This window comes from Acanthochromis polyacanthus, chromosome 11, assembly GCF_021347895.1.
Source record: "Acanthochromis polyacanthus isolate Apoly-LR-REF ecotype Palm Island chromosome 11, KAUST_Apoly_ChrSc, whole genome shotgun sequence".
NCBI classification, from domain to species: Eukaryota; Metazoa; Chordata; class Actinopteri; family Pomacentridae; genus Acanthochromis; species Acanthochromis polyacanthus.
The window spans coordinates 9,550,988-9,569,290 of NC_067123.1; the positions used below are offsets into that span (position 1 = coordinate 9,550,988).

Consider the following 18,303-nt stretch of genomic DNA (forward strand, 5'->3'; position numbering starts at 1 on the left):
ATATATACATATATAATTTAATAGGCATAATTGCATCAGGGGAATGAGTTTAAGTTAAATACTGTTTATTCGAGATTTTCAAACACTGAATAGAAATCACTGATATGGGGTTAGGGTTATGATATATAGTGCTGTGGTTTGGTCCCTTGTAAATAATTCAGATATGAAATGAGTAACGCACACTTTAAGAGAACCAGAGACTGCGTTCTGGAGCTGTGACCAGTTTGCACCTCGGTGCACTGGAGGAAGAATTTAACTTTCAATTTCGATTTCTTTCAGAAAAAAACATGGAGTCCGTCTGATGTTTGATTGTAGAATATATTTGCTAAACTAAACGCGTGGAAAACTAATTTAGAACAAAAAATTACGTTTTCAACAACAAGAAAACACAGTAAAACCAGAGCTGCTCGACTGAACGTTTTACCGGATCACTCTGTCGGTGTTTTTACCGGAGACTCTGCAGTGCATCACCATGTTGGGAGAAACGGGACCAGAATGGACGACCGAGGAGGTGAAAACAGGAGTAAGTATGACATTTTTAACGTGTTTTGGAGACTCCTGGTCGGTTAATGCACTGCGCTCCAGTGCTGCTGCTGGCCCACATGCGGAAATTACACTTAAGAGGACACGGGATTCATTGTGAATATTACTTCTATTTCTGTTTGTAGACAACCATTATTGCCATAGAGTTTGCCGGAGGGGTCGTGCTGGGGTCTGATTCCAGAGTGTCTGCCGGGTAAGGTTGTGCTTTTGTGTGCATGTGTCCAATTCTATCTACACAAAACTGTCTTTGTTATGACACCAGGGATTGCATAGGTTCTAAAACAATCATCTGAAATCCTTCCTGTCTATGTTTCTTTATAGTGTTTTACTTTATCTTCTCTCTGTTGTAACTTCCTTTTCTACCATCACACTCTGTCTCTTCTTGCCTCCATCCAGGGCGTCAGTGGTGAACAGGGTGATGAACAAGCTGTCTCCCCTCCATGACAGGATCTACTGTGCTCTGTCTGGATCTGCAGCAGATGCTCAGACCATCGCTGAGATAGTCAACTACCAGCTGGATGTCCACAGGTGAATGTACAGAGAAGGGAGGTTAAAGGACAGACATTGTTGTCCTTTGATTAATAATAATAATATAATGGCTAGACTGGGAATTCATCTCTTACAGAAAACATTCTGACAAACTACAGCCAAATACCCATGAAGCATTATGGAATTAACATAATTCCGAAACTTTTGGATGCCTTTCATTATCTGTAACTATATCTAAGCTGGCACACCTGCTTTCACCTGAATGAGTTTAATTCAGTAGTGTAGCTGAATTAGTGGGTGTACTCTTAATTTGGGGCCCCTCAATTTTTGATATAAATCTGCAAGACCACTCTTGCAAATTTCCTTCACCTAATAAATACTCAGTAGTAGCCGACATTTTCACTATACAGCTCATGTCAGGGACTAAGGATCATTAGTTAACATTAGCTACGGAAGAGGAGCAAATGTTATAATTAACACTGACCCACAGACTACGGGCTGAGAGAATACATCACTATTCACTTTCTCATCCAGTAGTCAGTCACACATGATAGCTGAGCAACTTTTCTCTCACCATACAAGTTTATAGATCAGCTGTCTTTGAACAACTGATTTGCAGCAGAGCTGGCCAGAGTGTGCCATCCTTAAAACATTAACATTATTTGTCAAGGGACAGTTTGCAAATATTGCTGATCCTGGCCTAAAGTGTAAATATATTTGAATTGTATTTCAGTTAGAAATTAGTTTAATTTACCAAACTTTCAGAATCACAGCCAATTTACAGAATATAATATTTCTATCTTGAATTTGACAAAGCAGCAAAGATTGCCTAGGTGCTGTTGACAGATTACTGAAAGCACAGTTCAACTTAGGAATAGTTCTCTGTCTAGCCAACCCAACCAGGGGAGGCAAGGTGTATTAACCAATCAGTTGTAGAGACAAACCTTTAACAGGCCGCACACCACTTAACACATCCATATACACCGCTTAATCCTCTGTATAGTTGCAGGGAGCTGGAGTTTGTCTCAGCTGACTGAGGGTGAAGGCAGGGGACACTCTGGACAGGTTGTCAGTCTGCCACAGGGCTACACAGACAGACAGGCCACTAATCACACTCATATTCACACCTACAGTACAGACAATTTAGAATCACCATTTAACCTCAGCATGTTTTTGGACTGTGGAAGGAAGCCAGAGCACCCAGTAAAAATATGCAAACTCCACACAGAATGACTACAGGCCAGGAATCAAACCCAGAACCTTGTAGCTGTGAGGCAGCAGTGCTAACTGTAGTACCGTGCCACTGCACACAACTTAATGATGCTACGATTTAGAAGTGGGTATATACAACACTGACTGAAAAACAATTACATATACACTGTACACCTCACATTGCATCACTGGTGTTATTATATGTTTGTGTAATGTTTCACCCAATGTAAACTAGATGTACAACTCTAAATCTTAACCAGGAAAATGTAACTAATTAATATTTTGCAGAAAAAGATCCTCAAACTCAGTACACAAACTTAAAAATAAAATCATATCAATAACAAAAACCTACATTATTCTAATCTTTCTGTGCAGTTTTCTATCCTACAACTAGTCTGCATGATTCATTTATACAGTATCCAAAGATAGTACTATGGATTCAGTACTTCTGTTTATAGTATAAAATGCTATGTTTAGAAACCTGCAGGCAAAAACAAGTGAATTTTTTTGTTACCCTTGTTAGCTTCAATTTTCATTTAGCCTCATGTATATTGTTCCTGATGGGATTTCTTACATTCAACCTAAAGGGTTTCCAGGAACAAAAGATTACCAGCTGTGATACAGTTTCTTACAGTTTCTAATATTGTTCTCTTCTATCAGTATTGAGATCGGTGAGGACCCTCAGGTTCGCTCAGCCGCCACTCTGGTGAAGAACATCTCATACAAGTACAAGGAGGAGCTGTCAGCACATCTCATTGTAGCCGGTTGGGACAGGAGAGATGGAGGACAGGTCAGTAAACACATGGTTGGCTTCAGATTGAAGGAAGAAATCAAACCTTTAAAAACTTACTAAGAAAAATAATGTTAAGTGTGCCAATGCAGCTTCTGCCAGCTGATATGTCCTCCTATTAGTATGCATAAGGTATAATTTATGTAAGTAAATTTTATTTTGGAAAAAACAGCATATTTCACAAACCACGAGCTTTTACTTTGAAAGTGTAGCACACTTTACAGAATCCTACTGACTTCTTGTAAATATCAGTGTTTTTGTGGGTTATGAAGCAAACAAAAATCAAAAACTTTAAAATCCAGGCTACAACAGAGATCCTTACTAAGCTCTGTTACTGGTTGTGGACTCTTATTTTGAAAGTGAACTCAAGCATACAGATGATTTTGAAAAAATTCTTTCACCATGTGAAGCATAATCTCGTTTGAACACCTTGATGTATTTTATTGTACATACTGTATATTTTACAGATTTAGTGGCAGGTTAGAGAGAATCTCCATTTCAGATTTTTGAGTGAAATTTTGGAGCTCCAATAATATTGGGAGGGAATTGGAGTTTTGGTCAGAGCACTCTGGTGCTCTGAGGTAATTTATGAAAAATCATAGGTCCTATGGCAATGAGACTGGCACTGGGTGAAAGGCCATAAAAATACCTACAATTTTATGCATAAATTGTTCATGTACAGTAAAAAAAATATGCTAAGGAGACAAAATTAACTGTACTTCATTCAAAAAAAAATTCTGATCCAAGATTTAGAGGAGGCAACAGTACACTAACTGAAAGAAAATTCTGAATTTTACTAAATTTCATAAATCTTTAATTGCTACTGTGGAAAAAAGTCAAAGACATGAAAGCACAAATTTAGATAACTAATATTCAAAGCCTTGTTACCCATTAAAGCTGAAGTATACAAAGTGTTCCTTCTACTGTAAAATAGGCCGGAGCTACAGGGTTCCAAAGATGGCTGGGTTTTGGAAGTTGTCCGGCCGACTTCCCATTCATTTCAGTGGGGATTTGTAAAACAGTTTTTGCAGATTTCTTAAAATTGAGCTACGACATTTTGTGATACAATTTGTATAGGTTTTCTTACAGCTGCAGGACAAGTTAGGTGGTGAATATCGGGCCAGAAGACTCTATAATAAGAATAAGCCTGAGCAACAACACTAAGTTTTCTCCGATGCTTATGTATTGTCACACTTAATAATATCGAATTGAATGTTTCTGCAATTTATGCTGATGTGATGAAGAGGCAAAGCATCTGTTAATGTCTTCTTGCTCGCTCACACACTTGATGTTACAGTTGTCCATGAAGAATAACTCTGTTCTGCTCTTTTTCCTTCTGACCTCCAGGTGTTTGCCACCCTGAATGGGCTCCTGACCAGACAACCTTTTGCAATTGGAGGCTCTGGCAGCTCTTATGTTTATGGCTTTGTTGATGCTGAGTATCGCAAAGGCATGACTAAGGAGGAGTGCCAGCAGTTTGTTGTCAACAGTAAGTTTTTTTTTCCCCGTATTGCTTTTGGTAGTCAAATTATTTGATATCAAAAGAAAAAACAGACATTTACTGCTTCGTGTACCAACAGCTGAAATGAGCTATTTTGTATGATTTCACAATATAGTAAATATTGCATCTGTGAACTACATAATTACTTCATTACTCATCTCTTTTTCTTGTAGCTCTCGCTTTGGCAATGAACCGTGACGGCTCCAGTGGTGGCGTGGCCTACATGGTCACCATCGATGAACACAGCACAGAGGAGAAAGTCATTCTAGGAAATGACCTGCCCACCTTCTTTGATCAGTGACATGTTTGTTTCCCTCACAACAGCCATGGCTCAGTTTTATTTTTTCTTTCGCAGAGCCGTCAACTAATCCAGCTTGTGGAAAAAAAACAAGAGTACATTAGTATCCCATTTATTCTTGCATTTCTCACTAATTCTCAAAGTTTTTTTAATGTGTTATTTGACAGCCTCTGAGTGAGTTTAATTGCAGTGGATTACCATTAAATGAGTTTGAAATATAACTAAAAACAAGCTTACCATAAGTGATCTTTGATTTGCTTGTCAAAGAAAATTTGCTGACATTAGTTCTTAATGTCAGAGGAATGATGGTGAACATTTTGTTGCTGTGACGATCTGATAAACTGTTTGTCTAGGTCATCCAAGGTCACTTCTTTGTGTAAACTTTCTAGAAGACTCATTCATTCTGTGTTTTGTGGTGTCAGAGTAAACTGAAGTGAATACAGCTACTTGTGACAAAGCCTTAAACCTCTTTATAAGTACAGTCACACAGAAACACTTGTGTATTTTCTGTAGCATTAGAGCATCTGTCTGTGTGAGCTATTCAGTCTGAGAAACATCATCACAAAGAACCAACACAGGATTATTTCACCAACATTTCTCTGCACCCAACAGTATTTTTAAATCCAGATATTAACACAAGACTAAGATGGTTAGACGGTTTACACTGGACATTGTTAAAAACCTGAAGTTTTAAAATAATTTGAACATGACCTCTCACAGTGGATACACTAACAATGAGCTGTACACATGCTTTATGTCAACAGTGTGTGATTTATAATGAAATAAAAACCCTCTGTTCAAAGATTTGCTTCTTGATTGTCTTTATTTCAGTGAACCATCCCTTTACAGTTTTTTTTGTCATGTTTGATGTATGTGAAATAGTCTCATACACTGGATGCTAGACACTGCAGTTTCAACCCAGTGTAAAGATGAGGGTTTGATGATTCAAACTGATGATACCTGTAAAAACAGTCATGAAAAAAGTAAAAGTTAAAAGTCCTGTATTATTCTGCATCAGTGCAGTGTTGTGCCTTCCAGTCTGTGTTTCAGGGAAACCCCTGATTCTCACAGAAAACGAAACTGAAAGTGGATGAAAAGTAAAATACTAGTCCCACGGCTGAGCAGGTCGTACGAGGACGGCTGTCGGCTGAAAAATGGCAGTTAAGACAACAACAATGCACAAAGTGGCTGCTTTTATTTTAGGGCTGTGTGTGGATCTTTCTCTCTTTTACGCGTCAGGATTTGCGGTAACTCACAGCGTCTTTGGGAATCTTGCGCGTTTATGGGTGTCCGCGGCTCTCCGGTGGTTAGCACTGTCTGCTGTAACGCTGCTCACACTCGGGGAGCTCAAACCGTTGCTGAATCGTTTTATAACTGCGCACAGTCTGCTACCGGCGGTGTTTGAGACCGGGTCCAAGGCGCTTTACACCGAGGAGAGCCAATGTGGCCAAGTGACGGATGCGCGCTGCTGGATGATGGCTGCAGGAGCGTCTCTGGCTGCTGCGCTGTTTTGGGAGATCACAGCCCCGGATAGCGACGAAGCAGCCACCGGGAAAGAGAAGAAACAGAAGGCCAGAGTGCTGTTTATGAGGGTCCTGTACATGTTCAAGCCCCACTATCTGCTGCTGCTCGGAGGACTCGTGTTTCTGTCGCTGGCAGTCATCTGTAAGTACACAGCAGCTGGTGACATCTTCAGTCTGCAGCAGAGAAGACAGTGATGCGAAATAAACTGATATTTTCTAGAAGATGCCTCAAGATGTCGATGTTTTGCTAGTGATTTTTGGCTGCTCTTAATGGTCTTAATATTTAGAACTTGATCGTACTATTTGAGGTCCTGTTTTGCATCACAAGTTTTATCTTGTCTTGATTTTTGATCCTGTCTTTAAATTGAATTATCAACATATGTATTTAATAATGAAACTGTGTGGAATTAGAAGAGCTGTCAGTCTGTCATCTGATGCTACTTTGGCTGGTTTGTGAGTTAATTATGTCTACATGTGTGTGTCTCTTCTCAGGTGAGATGTTCATCCCGTTCTACACAGGCAGAGTCATCGACATCCTTGGCAGTCATTACCAGAACAGTGAATTCCTATCTGCCCTCCTCTTCATGGGCCTGTACTCTGTGGGAAGGTATGGGATAATGTTTCCCCTCCACATTCATCCCAGTTATGTGTCTGTGTGATATGTAATCGACCTGCTCTTTGATTGATTGTCTAGTTCTGTGAGTGCCGGCTGCAGAGGGGGTCTCTTACTTTGTGCCATCAGTGTCTACACCTGCAGAGTGAAAGTTATGCTGTTTGGGGCTTTGACCAAACAAGAAATTGCATTCTTTGAGACCATAAAGACAGGTATGTCTCTCATAATATAGCATCCATGCACACGAAGGACAGATCGAGTTAAATCATGACCAAATATTGCATTAAGATAGGCATAAAAATACAAGACAAGGCTTTAAGAAAAAGATCATAATGAAAAAAGATATCTTTAAATTGTTTTTGCAGGTGAAATCACATCTAGATTGGCTAAAGACACCACCCTGATGGGACGAACGGTGTGTCTGAATGTCAACGTGCTGCTGAGGACGTTCATTAAGACTCTGGGCATGATCTCTCTGATGATGAATCTTTCATGGAAGCTCACATTCCTTGTACTGATGGAGACACCCATCACTGGCCTCATACAGAACATCTATGACACACACTACCAGGTAAAAGTCAGTTAAAAGATTAACTGACACTGGATCCACAGGCACATACTGTATCTATATAAGGACCAAATTATTGAAAGATATTGTGATCAGATATGCAAAATCATTTTATCTCCCTGACGCCCATTGTCGCAAATTTGCAACATACCACTTTCATTCACACTGCAGCTGAGATAGCGTATCCATTCCCTCATTGCCGGTTTGTGCATATTCAATACATACCTCGGAACCTTTTGGAAGCACTGGTTTTTCGTAGGACCTAATCATTATATATCTATGTTCTACATGTCATAGATAAATTAACAATCTCCACTGATTTTATCATGAGCTGGAAAGCAAAAACCAAATAAAATAGTTTTTATTTCATTGTAAATAAATTCGGGTGTCAATGGGTTGAAGTGAAGTTTCAGTTCAGTATTCACTGTGTAATAGATTTAAAACATGTGACAGAGCATCATCACTTACACAAGTGTAAATGCCACACAAGAAAGACAGCATGAATTTGTAAAATCACTTACACGGCAGATTAAACCCAGCATCAGATGTGCTGAATAATGTGCATCATAAGTGGCATCGTTCATTAGTTGCAATGTTTCAAATTATATTTTCATTTTGAAATCTATTAACTGCACTGTTTATCTGAGGCTAATTATTATCAAATGGAAACATGGCTGAAGCACTAAATTTTGCAGTAAATCTGTGTTTCTTTCCTGTTTTGTCTTCCTCAGAGGCTGTACTTGGCAATGCAGGACTCAATGGCTCTGGCAAATGAAACTGCAAATGAGGTTGTGTCCGGTATTCGTGTCGTACAGAGCTTTAACACCAAAACCCATGAGGCCCGTCGCTATGACAACCGCTTGATGGACATACACAAACTTAAAACCCGCCGGGACACTGTGAGGGCTATTTACCTGCTTGTGCGGAGGGTAAGAAGTTAGTTTTGTATCTGCGTTTCTTGGAGATTAGGTGGTGTAGAGCTACCACCTCATTTACTTTCTTGTGTAACAGAATCGGTGTGTATGTGTCTACAGTTGACAGGATTGGGCATGCAGGTCATCGTGTTATACTATGGAAGACTTTTCATCCAGAGGGGGCAGATGACCACGGGCAACCTGGTGTCCTTCATCCTCTACCAATCAGATCTCGGAGACAACATTAGGGTATCCCATAATGCTCTGTGTATTGTTTTCAGTCAGGACTTGTGAGTAAAAGCATCCAAGTTAGCTAAAAGATTCGCAATTAGGCTAGTTAATATTATTAGTGCAGACCTTTCATTGTAGGAACATAAAGCCGAAAAGCAGCCTCACTGCAGTTTAATCTTCAGCTCAGATACAAAACCAGTGACAGGTGACCTAAGAAAAATAATAAGACATATGGCAGCTCTGACTGTTGTCACGAAATGACCAGATTACCAACCCTGTGTTCTGACTGTCATCTTCCAGACTCTCACCTACATCTTTGGTGATATGCTGAACTCAGTGGGGGCTGCTGGAAAAGTGTTCGAGTACCTGGACCGAAAGCCTCAGGTCAGCACAGACGGCGAACACAAACCAGATCAGATGACGGGACACGTCAGCTTCCGCAGCGTCAACTTTGCTTATCCTACAAACTCAAACAAAACAGTGCTACAGGTGAGAATACTTGTAGTATTTGGAGTTAGTTTGGACAGTGAAAAGGAAGTACGAATTTAACTTAGGGATGAATATTTCTGTTCACTCTTACTATATGTATCAAGTACAGAACTTACACCGTGTCATTCAAGCCATCATCATCTATTATCTGTCATTTGCTTCAGGACTTCACCTTGGAGCTGAAGCCAGGTCAGATGATAGCACTGGTGGGTTCGTCTGGAGAAGGAAAAAGCACCTGTGTGAGTCTGCTGGAGCGATTCTACGAACCGCAGGATGGAGAAATCCTCCTGGACGGCATACCACTGGAGTCCTACGACCACAGTTTCCTGCACAAGAAGGTAATTAATCATTAGTGCTAAGTATTCTTAGCCTTCTGTCTTAACAGTCTTATAGTTTTATGCCTATAAAACTATTGTGAAAGCAGCAGAAAGCACCATAGAAGTAATCAAAAAAGTAAAAAATGGGCTTATTTCCTTGCAACTTGTTATTGTTTGGTATCAAGAACCAGCTCAGATATAACGTTCAGATTTGACTAGCAAACAAAATCAACCTGAGAATTTTGAGAAAAATCAAAGTTCCGAAATTAAATTACTGTATTGAATTTACATTGAATTGTGTCAGAAGATCTAATGTGTACTTGTATATGTATACCTCAAACTGATGATGGTGTTTTTAACAGATTGCTGTGGTGAGCCAGGAACCTGTGCTTTTCTCTGGCTCCATCAAAGACAACATTGCCTATGGGCTTCCTGACTGCTCATTGGATGAGATCCAGGAAGCAGCACGCAAAGCAAACGCCCATGATTTCATCAGGCAGCTGGATAAAGGCTACGATACAGGTAAACTGTTCACTCCCCCTCAGGCTGGTTTACTCAGCTGCATGCAGACAGAAAAACCTCCTGCATGTTTGTGGGTGAATAAAATATCAGTTGGAGAGCAGGACTGCATGTAGATTCAGTTTGTGGATAAGAAGAGATAAATATACACTTGCAGTATTTTGGAGGGTTAGTGACATACATGTCCTTCTGCTTCTGGTTGGCTCTTGAATTTTCTAACTTAAACTTCATTCTGGTGGTCGCTCTGGTAGCTCAACAGGCTCAATCGATCAAACAATCAAATGTTATTTATATAGCACTTTTCATACAATTAAAATGCAACATTAAGTGCTTTACAACATTTAATACCATGAAAAACAAGAAACCCCATCCCTCCCTCCATATATATATATATATATATATATACATATATACAGACACAAATACACATGCACGCACACGCACATGCACATCAACACATGCACACACACACGTAGGGAGACATGGCATTGCACTGGCAATTGTGGGAAATGCCACTTTTGGGGCCGTCCACACTGGGAGGAGTCACAGGTCATGACTGCCAGGGGTGCAACTATCCCAACTAGCTGTGCCCAAGGGACCCGCAGACAGCACCCCCAGCAGCAGACCGGATACAGACAGCCCCTAGTGAGGAGGACCCCCCTGAGGAAACACTGGAGTTAAAAACTGAAAACTTTAAAGTACAAGATAGAAAAAAAGGTTTGATGTAAGATAAAAAGGTGAAAACTTAAAAGAGTAAAAATACATAAGATAATAATAAATAAATAAATAAATAAATAATGATAAGAACAAAAGAGGAATTTAAAAGGTCAGTTAAAAGCCTGATTAAAAAGGTGCGTCTTTAACCTTCTGTTAAAAATATCGACAGTCTCTGCAGTCCTGACGTTCTCCAGCAGGTTGAACGACTGACCCATAAAAAGGGGCTATAGTCCCCTTTGCTGCAGGTCCTTCCCCCATTCTTCTGCCCTCTTTCCTGTCTCCCGTTCTGTATTATCCTGTCAAAAAAAGCAGAAAAAAAACTTCATGATGTCTATTTTTCAGAGGTGGGTGAGAGTGGCAGCCAGTTATCCAAGAGTGAGAGGCAGCAGATCGCCATCGCTCGAGCTCTGGTCAGACAGCCACGGGTCCTCATTCTGGATGAAATCACCAGCTCTCTGGACACGGAGAGTGAAAATAAGGTACATGTCGACTGTTAAGACTGCTGTATCACCTGGAGTCAACCCTAGATTTGAAACAGGTCACATATCATCAGTTAAATAGTGTCTTAAGCGTGCAAATGTTCCACCTGAACAATTCACCAGTCCTTATTTTGAGAAAACACCAAAGGCCCACCCAATACGACTGTTTTGTACACTGATTTGTGTGAAGAAATACAAACAAGCCCCGGCATTTTTTCCCTCCATTGTAAAATGATAACAACATGCAGCCAGACCATGCTGTTGGAATGGACTAGTTAAGCAAGACTAATTCTGACTGAAAAAATAAAGTCAGTATTTACCATTGATGTAAAGGAGGTGTTGCAGAGGTGTCACTTAGTCGATAAGAATTGCCCAAATAAATCAAATAAATGTAAAGAGCATATCCATTGTATGATTTCTAACTGAATAATCAAGATATTATAGATTGATATCAAATCTTCAGTTATTCTAGTACTCAGCTTGAAAACAAACAAAGCTAAAGTGGAACTGACCATAAAAATATTTGGGAAAGTTCATGTGCAGTGTTTCTCTTAAATCTGTTTGGTCTCTTTTCCTATTTCTAAGCCATTTACATGTTGATGCAAGATTTAGCAATATATTCCTCCTTGTGGGATTGTTAGGAATTAGTCTTTATGTGACAGATAAGGTCAAATACACACGTGGACAAAATTGTTGGTACCCCTCAGTTAAAGAAGGAAAAACCCACAATTCTCACTGAAATCACTTGAAACTCACAAAAGTAACAATAAATAAAAATTTATTGAAAATTAAATAATCAAAAACAGCCATTACTTTTGAATTGTTGATTAACATAATTATTTAAAAAAACAAACTAATGAAACAGGCCTGGACAAAAATGATGGTACCTCTATAAAAGATTGAAAACTATTTGACCAGAGTGACATGATTAACTCAGGTGTGTCATTTAATTGACATCACAGGTGTTTCCAAACTCATAATCAGTCAGTCTGCCTATTTAAAGGGAGACAAGTAGTCACCCTGCTGTTTGGTGAAAAGGTGTGTACCACACTGAACATGGACAACAGAAAGCGAAGGAGAGAATTGTCCCAGGACATCCGAAAAAAATTATAGACAAACATCTTAAAGGTAAAGGCTATAAGACCATCTCTAAACAGCTTGAAGTTCCTGTGACAACAGTGGCTCATATTATTCAGAAGTTCAAGACCCACGGGACAGTAGCCAACCTCCCTGGACGTGGCCGCAAGAGGAAAATTGATGACAAATTGAAGAGACGGATCGTTGGAATTGTATCCAAAGAGCCCAGAGCAACCTCCAAAGAAATTAAAGGTGAACTCCAAGGCCAAGGTACATCAGTGTCAGATCGCACCATTCGTCGTTGTTTGAGCCAAAGTGGACTTCATGGGAGACGACCAAGAAGGACACCACTGCTGAAAAAAACTCATAAAAAAGCGAGACTGGAATTTGCAAAAATGCATGTTGACAAGCCACAAAGCTTCTGGGAGAATGTCCTTTGGACAGATGAGACCAAACTGGAGCTTTTTGGTAAGGCACATCAACTCTATGTTCATAGACTCAAAAACCAAGCATACGAAGAAAAGAACACTGTCCCTACGGTGAAACATGGAGGAGGCTCAGTAATGTTTTGGGGCTGCTTTGCTGCATCTGGCACAGGGTGTCTTGAAAGTGTGCAAGGTACGATGAAATCTGAAGACTATCAAGGCATTCTGGAGAGAAATGTGCTGCCTAGTGTCAGAAAGCTTGGTCTCAGTCGCAGGTCATGGGTCTTCCAACAGGACAACCATCCAAAACACACAGCCAAAAACACCCAAGAATGGCTGAGAGAAAAGCGTTGGACTATTCTAAAGTGGCCTTCTATGAGCCCAGATCTGAATCCCATTGAACATATGTGGAAGGAGCTGAAACATGCCATTTGGAGAAGACACCCATCAAACCTGAGACAACTGGAGCTGTTTGCTCATGAGGAGTGGGCCAAAATACCTGTTGACAGCTGCAGAACGCTCATTGACAAATACAGAAATCGTTTAATTGCAGTGATTGCCTCAAAAGGTTGTGCAACAAAATATTAAGTTATGGGTACCATCATTTTTGTCCAGCCCTATTTCATTAGTTTGTTTTTTTAAATAATTATGTTAATCAACAATTCAAAAGTGATGGCTGATTTTGATTATTTAATTTTCAATAAATTTTTATTTATTGTTACTTTTGTGAGTTTCAAGTGATTTCAGTGAGAATTGTGGGTTTTTCCTTCTTTAACTGAGGGGTACCAACAATTTTGTCCACGTGTGTATCTTTCACCGCTGACTGAAACTAAAACTTATTAAAATGTATTTTTACAATCAGAAAAAGTAGATTCAGATTCAGAAAATTTTATTTGTCCCCAGGGGCCAATCGAAAAGGCACGTAGAGCAGTCAGTGCAACAATGACATAATAAGAAATAGGAGATAAACATACACACGTGGACAAAATTGTTGGTACCCCTCAGTTAAAGAAGGAAAAACCCACAATTCTCACTGAAATCACTTGAAACTCACAAAAGTAACAATAAATAAAAGTTTATTGAAAATTAAATAATCAAAATCAGCCATCACTTTTGAATTGTTGATTAACATAATTATTTAAAAAAACAAACTAATGAAATAGGGCTGGACAAAAATGATGGTACCCATAACTTAATATTTTGTTGCACAACCTTTTGAGGCAATCACTGCAATTAAACGATTTCTGTATTTGTCAATGAGCGTTCTGCAGCTGTCAACAGGTATTTTGGCCCACTCCTCATGAGCAAACAGCTCCAGTTGTCTCAGGTTTGATGGGTGTCTTCTCCAAATGGCATGTTTCAGCTCCTTCCACATATGTTCAATGGGATTCAGATCTGGGCTCATAGAAGGCCACTTTAGAATAGTCCAACGCTTTTCTCTCAGCCATTCTTGGGTGTTTTTGGCTGTGTGTTTTGGATCGTTGTCCTGTTGGAAGACCCATGACCTGCGACTGAGACCAAGTTTTCTGACACTAGGCAGCACATTTCTCTTCAGAATGCCTTGATAGTCTTCAGATTTCATCGTACCTTGCACACTTTCAAGACACCCTGTGCCAGATGCAGCAAAGCAGCCCCAAAACATTACTGAGCCTCCTCCATGTTTCACCGTAGGGACAGTGTTCTTTTCTTCGTATGCTTGGTTTTTGAGTCTATGAACATAGAGTTGATGTGCCTTACCAAAAAGCTCCAGTTTGGTCTCATCTGTCCAAAGGACATTCTCCCAGAAGCTTTGTGGCTTGTCAACATGCATTTTTGCAAATTCCAGTCTGGCTTTTTTATGAGTTTTTTTCAGCAGTGGTGTCCTCCTTGGTCGTCTCCCATGAAGTCCACTTTGGCTCAAACAACGACGAATGGTGCGATCTGACACTGATGTACCTTGGCCTTGGAGTTCACCTTTAATTTCTTTGGAGGTTGCTCTGGGCTCTTTGGATACAATTCCAACGATCCGTCTCTTCAATTTGTCATCAATTTTCCTCTTGCGGCCACGTCCAGGGAGGTTGGCTACTGTCCCGTGGGTCTTGAACTTCTGAATAATATGAGCCACTGTTGTCACAGGAACTTCAAGCTGTTTAGAGATGGTCTTATAGCCTTTACCTTTAAGATGTTTGTCTATCATTTTTTTTCGGATGTCCTGGGACAATTCTCTCCTTCGCTTTCTGTTGTCCATGTTCAGTGTGGTACACACCTTTTCACCAAACAGCAGGGTGACTACTTGTCTCCCTTTAAATAGGCAGACTGACTGATTATGAGTTTGGAAACACCTGTGATGTCAATTAAATGACACACCTGAGTTAATCATGTCACTCTGGTCAAATAGTTTTCAATCTTTTATAGAGGTACCATCATTTTTGTCCAGGCCTATTTCATTAGTTTGTTTTTTTAAATAATTATGTTAATCAACAATTCAAAAGTGATGGCTGTTTTTGATTATTTAATTTTCAATAAATTTTTATTAATTGTTACTTTTGTGAGTTTCAAGTGATTTCAGTGAGAATTGTGGGTTTTTCCTTCTTTAACTGAGGGGTACCAACAATTTTGTCCACGTGTGTATGTAGAAATGTAGAGCAAGTAATAATAAGATTAAAAATGAAAAAGAGAGAAATAAGAAAAATGCAGCTTGATAACATTTTTTTCTTATTTCTCTAGCGATTGTTGGTAGCTGGTTTTTCATGCATGCTATGTGTTTGCATTGAAAAAAAGAATCATTTTCAGTGACGGCATATTTCCACTGTTAAACTGTCCCTAATCAGTGCTACAGTGTTAACGTGTGTGGTGCTGTGGAAGTGCAAATGTGACACCTAATAATAATAATATTAAAACTATTTCTGTCCATTATTCTCTTCAGGTTCAGCAGGCCCTGGCTAAGTGTCCCAACCAGACCCTCCTGGTGATCGCTCACAGGCTGAAGACCATTGAGAGAGCAGATCAGATCGTTGTGGTCAGTGGTGGCAAAGTTGGGGAGCAAGGCACTCACCAGGAACTGATGGACATGAAGGGGAGCTACTACAAGTTGAGAATGGAGTATTTCACTGAGGAAAATTCACCACAGTGACACACTGCTGTCTCTGTACTGTGCTGATGCTGCAGCTTGACGTACTGAGAGAGAACCGTTCTGTATGACTGTGTTACATGTGTTTGGTAGCAGGAACCAGCAGCAGCTAACCTTGTAAAAAATATGAGAACAAGCTGCAGTTTATGTAAATATTCAATTAATATTTGTTTTGTATGAATAATAAAAATTAAACAGCATATCATTTTTATCAGAAATAGTTGTTCTTGTTTATTTCACACACAAGTAAAATTTAAATGATGTTTTCCTTAGCGATATATATTGATATACTGTTGTAATTTTTTCTGTTTGTTCCCTGGTATTTAATTATGCTGAATAAATGTTTGACACAACATGCCATGGTTGCCACTATAAAGCTTGACTAATGATCAGACAAGTCAAAGGTTGCTTTATGGACTCAATGTCTCAAATAAAAGAAGAATCAGCAGCATCAGACATTTATGTGAATGTATCAGTTTCAATTGTATCATTCTTGCCTTGTGTGCCGTATTTATCAACTCCTTTTAGCAGGTGCATTTACCTCACCTTCACATTACTTAGTTAAACTCAAAAAAATGTAGAACAACTGCTTTACCAAAGTTATGAGCAGATTTGTTCCATAGTAAATTATTAATTGCTGTAGGCACTGTATTGTGGAATGGAAAGAGGATAAATACGTCACTTAGATAAAAATGTGTCAGCAATGACATTATTCAAGTACAACTGAACTTGGTAATAATGAGTATTTATTTTCAAGTTTGTTATTTGTGATCGTACAGCGCCTGTAATCACCTCTGTGTTTACTGTATCCTAGTTTTAACCGACTCGACTACATTTTTTATGCTGCATCAAAACGCCACACATAGGGGTTTGGTTTTATTGTTTGAGCTGACCTGGAAAGTCCCTGACAATCAACACTTTTGGTTTTGTTTCGGTAGTGAGCTACTTTGAAAAGTTGTGTGACAGTATGTGTCATAAATTATGTCTAAACACCAACCCCCTCTATCGACGAAGATCAGGCTCCGTTTAGGCAACACCCGGCACCATTTTGTCAAGACTTCTGTGCATCCACAAAATGGTGCCTGAAGTCACGTGTCTCACCTTAGGCATGACAAAGTTTTATACGCAAATATATTCTGATTGTCAGACTTGTGTAGCAGTCCACAACTGTATGTGTGTGTTGATGTTTTTGCCAAACCAGTTCAGTACCATACCGCTGCACCTCACTGCTGAACTGGAAAGTTATGCTGTTTGGTGCTTTGACCAAACAGGAAATTGCATTCTTTGAGACCATAACAACAAGTATGTCTCTCATAATATGGTATCCAGTTATGCACATGAAGGACAGCTCAAGTTATGTCATGACTAAACAATGCATTAAAGAAGGCATATAAATACAAGACAAGGCTTTAAGAAAAAGGGTCATGATGAAAAAAGATAACTTTAAAATATTTTTTGAACGTGAAATCACATCTAGATTGGCTAAAGACACCACCCTGATGGGAAGAACGGTGTCTGAATGTCAACGTGCTGCTGAGGACATTCATCAAGACTCTGGGCATGATCTCTCTGACGATGAATCTTTCATGGAAGCTCACAGTCCTTGTACTGTTGGAGACACCCATCACTGGCCTCATACAGAACATCTTTTACCAGGCAAAAGTCAAAAGATTAACTGACACTGGCTCCACAGGTTTATAATGTATCTATATAAGGACCAGTTTACTGAAAGATATCGTGATCAGATATGCAAAATATTTTTAAAGTGAAGCTTCAGTTCAATGAGTGATTGTGGACAGGAAAGAGGATAAATAGATCGCTTAAATAAAAATGTGGCAGAAAAGAAATTATTCAAGTACAACTGAACTTGGTAACAATGAGCATTTATTTTCAAGTTTGTTATTTGTGATCGTACAGCGTCTGTAATCACCTCTGTGTTTACTGCATCCTAGTTTTAACCGACCCGACTACATTTTTTTGCTGCATCAAAATGCCACACGGAGGGGTTTGGTTTTATTGTTTGAGCTTACCTGGAAAGTCCCTGACAATCAACACTTTTGGTTTTGTTTTGGCGATGAGATATTTTCAAAAGTTGTGTGACAGTATGTGTCATAAATTATGTCTAAACACCAACCCCCTCTATCGACGAAGATCAGGCTCCGTTTAGGCAACACCCGGCACCATTTTGTCAAGACTTCTGTGCATCCACAAAATGGTGCCTGAAGTCACGTGTCTCACCTTAGGCATGACAAAGTTTTATACGCAAATATATTCTGATTGTCAGACTTGTGTAGCAGTCCACAACTGTATGTGTGTGTTGATGTTTTTGCCAAACCAGTTCAGTACCATACCGCTGCACCTCACTGCTGAACTGGAAAGTTATGCTGTTTGGTGCTTTGACCAAACAGGAAATTGCATTCTTTGAGACCATAACAACAAGTATGTCTCTCATAATATGGTATCCAGTTATGCACATGAAGGACAGCTCA

The 18,303-nt window shown here is 39.5% G+C and overlaps 2 protein-coding genes across 2 annotated transcripts; both read left to right on the plus strand.

Moving 5' to 3' along the window:
* Positions 1-206: 206 nt before the first annotated feature.
* Positions 207-5,637, plus strand: psmb9a (proteasome 20S subunit beta 9a). Its single transcript, XM_051956067.1, has 6 exons — positions 207-523; positions 669-736; positions 940-1,071; positions 2,905-3,034; positions 4,382-4,523; positions 4,709-5,637. Exons 1-6 carry the CDS (start codon positions 473-475, stop codon positions 4,834-4,836), a joined length of 651 nt encoding a protein of 216 aa, XP_051812027.1. The 5' UTR covers positions 207-472; the 3' UTR covers positions 4,837-5,637.
* A 280-nt stretch (positions 5,638-5,917) lies between these two features.
* On the plus strand, positions 5,918-16,270 carry tap2a (transporter associated with antigen processing, subunit type a). The gene is made up of 11 exons (XM_051956009.1): positions 5,918-6,498; positions 6,849-6,963; positions 7,051-7,181; positions 7,335-7,540; positions 8,269-8,466; positions 8,572-8,700; positions 8,983-9,171; positions 9,336-9,509; positions 9,851-10,010; positions 11,067-11,203; positions 15,611-16,270. Exons 1-11 carry the CDS (start codon positions 5,988-5,990, stop codon positions 15,815-15,817), a joined length of 2,157 nt encoding a protein of 718 aa, XP_051811969.1. The 5' UTR covers positions 5,918-5,987; the 3' UTR covers positions 15,818-16,270.
* Positions 16,271-18,303: the final 2,033 nt, after the last annotated feature.